Genomic DNA, 1,755 nt, shown 5'->3' with positions numbered 1-1,755 from the left:
CCCAGCTACTCAGGAGGCTGAGGCAGGAGAATCACTTGAACCTGGGAGATGGAGGTTGCAGTGAACCGAGATTGCACCACTGCACTCCAGCTTGGGTGGCAGAGCGAAACTCCGTCTGAAAAAAAAAAAAGAATGAGATTACCTGAAACGTCGGGACATTGGCTGCCTCTAAGAGGGAGGAGAAGGGATAGATGGAGGTGACACATGAGGCTTGGGGAGGTTCTCTTTTGGGGTGCTATGGTTGGTAGGTAGTGGCTACACAAGTATTTGCTTTACATTATTTACAAAACTGTGTAAACATGTTTTATGCAGTCTTCTCTGTGGTGATTATCTCAGAAGCAAAGAGTAATTTGAGTGTCTGGTAACAGGATTGGAGCTGAACAAAAGCTGGTTGTCTCCCACCCTCTTCCTCTGCCCCCACCGGTCCTGTGCTCTGTACTGCGAAGCCAGGCACTGCTTGGGGTGCAAAGCAGGAGAAAGATGCTGAGTGAGGCGTGGGTGTGAGCTAGCCACCTGCTTTCCCGCCTCCACCCCACACACTGCCCCCAGGCACAAATGCCTCAGAAAGACACTGCCCAGAGGTTTTTTTAAAATCGCTTTATTCAGGTTGGCTGGTAGTCACAGACTGGATCATGTATACAGGAAAACCCACCCCTAGGCAAAGCCCTCGGCCTCGCCCACCTCCCCCACATCATCACTGAGCGGCAGCCAGAGGTGCGAGCCAATTCCAAGGGGAATTGGATCCAATAGAAATATTTACAAATAACCAGGGGGCAGGTGTACCCCTGATCGGGAATCGTGAGGGAATTGAGTACCAGGGGGCCCTTGGCTCCCAACAGCCCCAGGCCCTGGGGTGGACTTGGCACAGGACCCAAGAGGGGGCTGGGGCATTGGGGGCCGGCAGAGGGGGACTCCTGGGAGAGCCTTGAAGACCCTCAAAGGGGTCCTGCCGGTGCAAAACTCTGCCTGGGGCCATAGGTCCGAGGGGAAGGCCCCTCCCTTCTGACTTGCCTTGTGACAGGGCAGAGAATCCTGGATCCCCTGCATCCCTGGAGGGTCGCACAGGGAGCTGAACAGGAAGGACCCGCCAGGAGGTGGTGGGGCGTCTGGCTGTTCCCGCAGGCCTCCGTGAGTGACCCTGCAGAGCCACTGCCCCAGAAGGGCCCTCCTGGGAACTCTGTTCCCTGGGTCTTCACCAGGGGAGAGGCCCTAGTTCTGCTCAGAAGATTCAAGTTCATATTCAGGGAGGGGTCACTGTCCACACCCCCAGGTCCAAGTGAGGGATGGTAGGAGGAGGGAGGTGAGGCTGGGGGCCCCGGCTCAGGACAGGATGGGAACAAGCAAGCAAAGCAAAACACTGGACTCCACAGAAGCTGGTGACAGGAAGGGGGTGGCCCCGGGCCCCAGCATGGTCCCCGTCCCAGTGTTCAGGGCGGACCGCCCCTTGGTGCCCAGGGCCACCTTCTCTGAGCCAGATCACCACAGGGGTCTGAAAGGGCAGGGGTGGGTGGGGCTTACATGCTGAGCAAGGGGTGGTGGAAAGAGGGCCGACATGGTGGCCACAGGCGGCCTCGGGGATAGGGCGCGGCTGGACGCAGGCAGTCCGTCCCCGGTGGTCCGGCGGCTCCTCATGCACTCTGTATAGCGTGGGGGCGGGTGGTTAGGGGCAGGGGCATCAGTCTAGAGGCTGCAGGCCTCCTGGTCCACCGAGCGCTTCCTCAGCTCCTTGCCTGGCTTGGGGGGCGGCGGGGCGGG

General features: G+C 59.1%; 1 protein-coding gene across 1 annotated transcript in view; it reads right to left on the bottom strand.

Annotated features, from left to right (window-relative positions):
* Nucleotides 1–582: 582 nt before the first annotated feature.
* The window catches only part of VSTM2L (V-set and transmembrane domain containing 2 like), a 44,232-nt gene continuing 43,059 nt past the window's right edge, over nt 583–1,755 (bottom strand). The window contains exon 5 of the mRNA XM_017859136.1: nt 583–1,743. Coding sequence (XP_017714625.1) covers nt 1,681–1,743 — 63 coding nt within the window. The 3' untranslated portion in view covers nt 583–1,680. The remainder of the gene's footprint in view (nt 1,744–1,755) is intronic.

The sequence above is a fragment of the Rhinopithecus bieti genome, unplaced genomic scaffold (genome assembly GCF_001698545.2).
Source record: "Rhinopithecus bieti isolate Rb0 unplaced genomic scaffold, ASM169854v2 scaffold_38981, whole genome shotgun sequence".
NCBI lineage: Eukaryota > Metazoa > Chordata > Mammalia > Primates > Cercopithecidae > Rhinopithecus > Rhinopithecus bieti.
The sequence above is the reverse complement of the archived record's forward strand: the minus strand, read 5'-3'. Positions and strand labels throughout refer to the sequence as shown.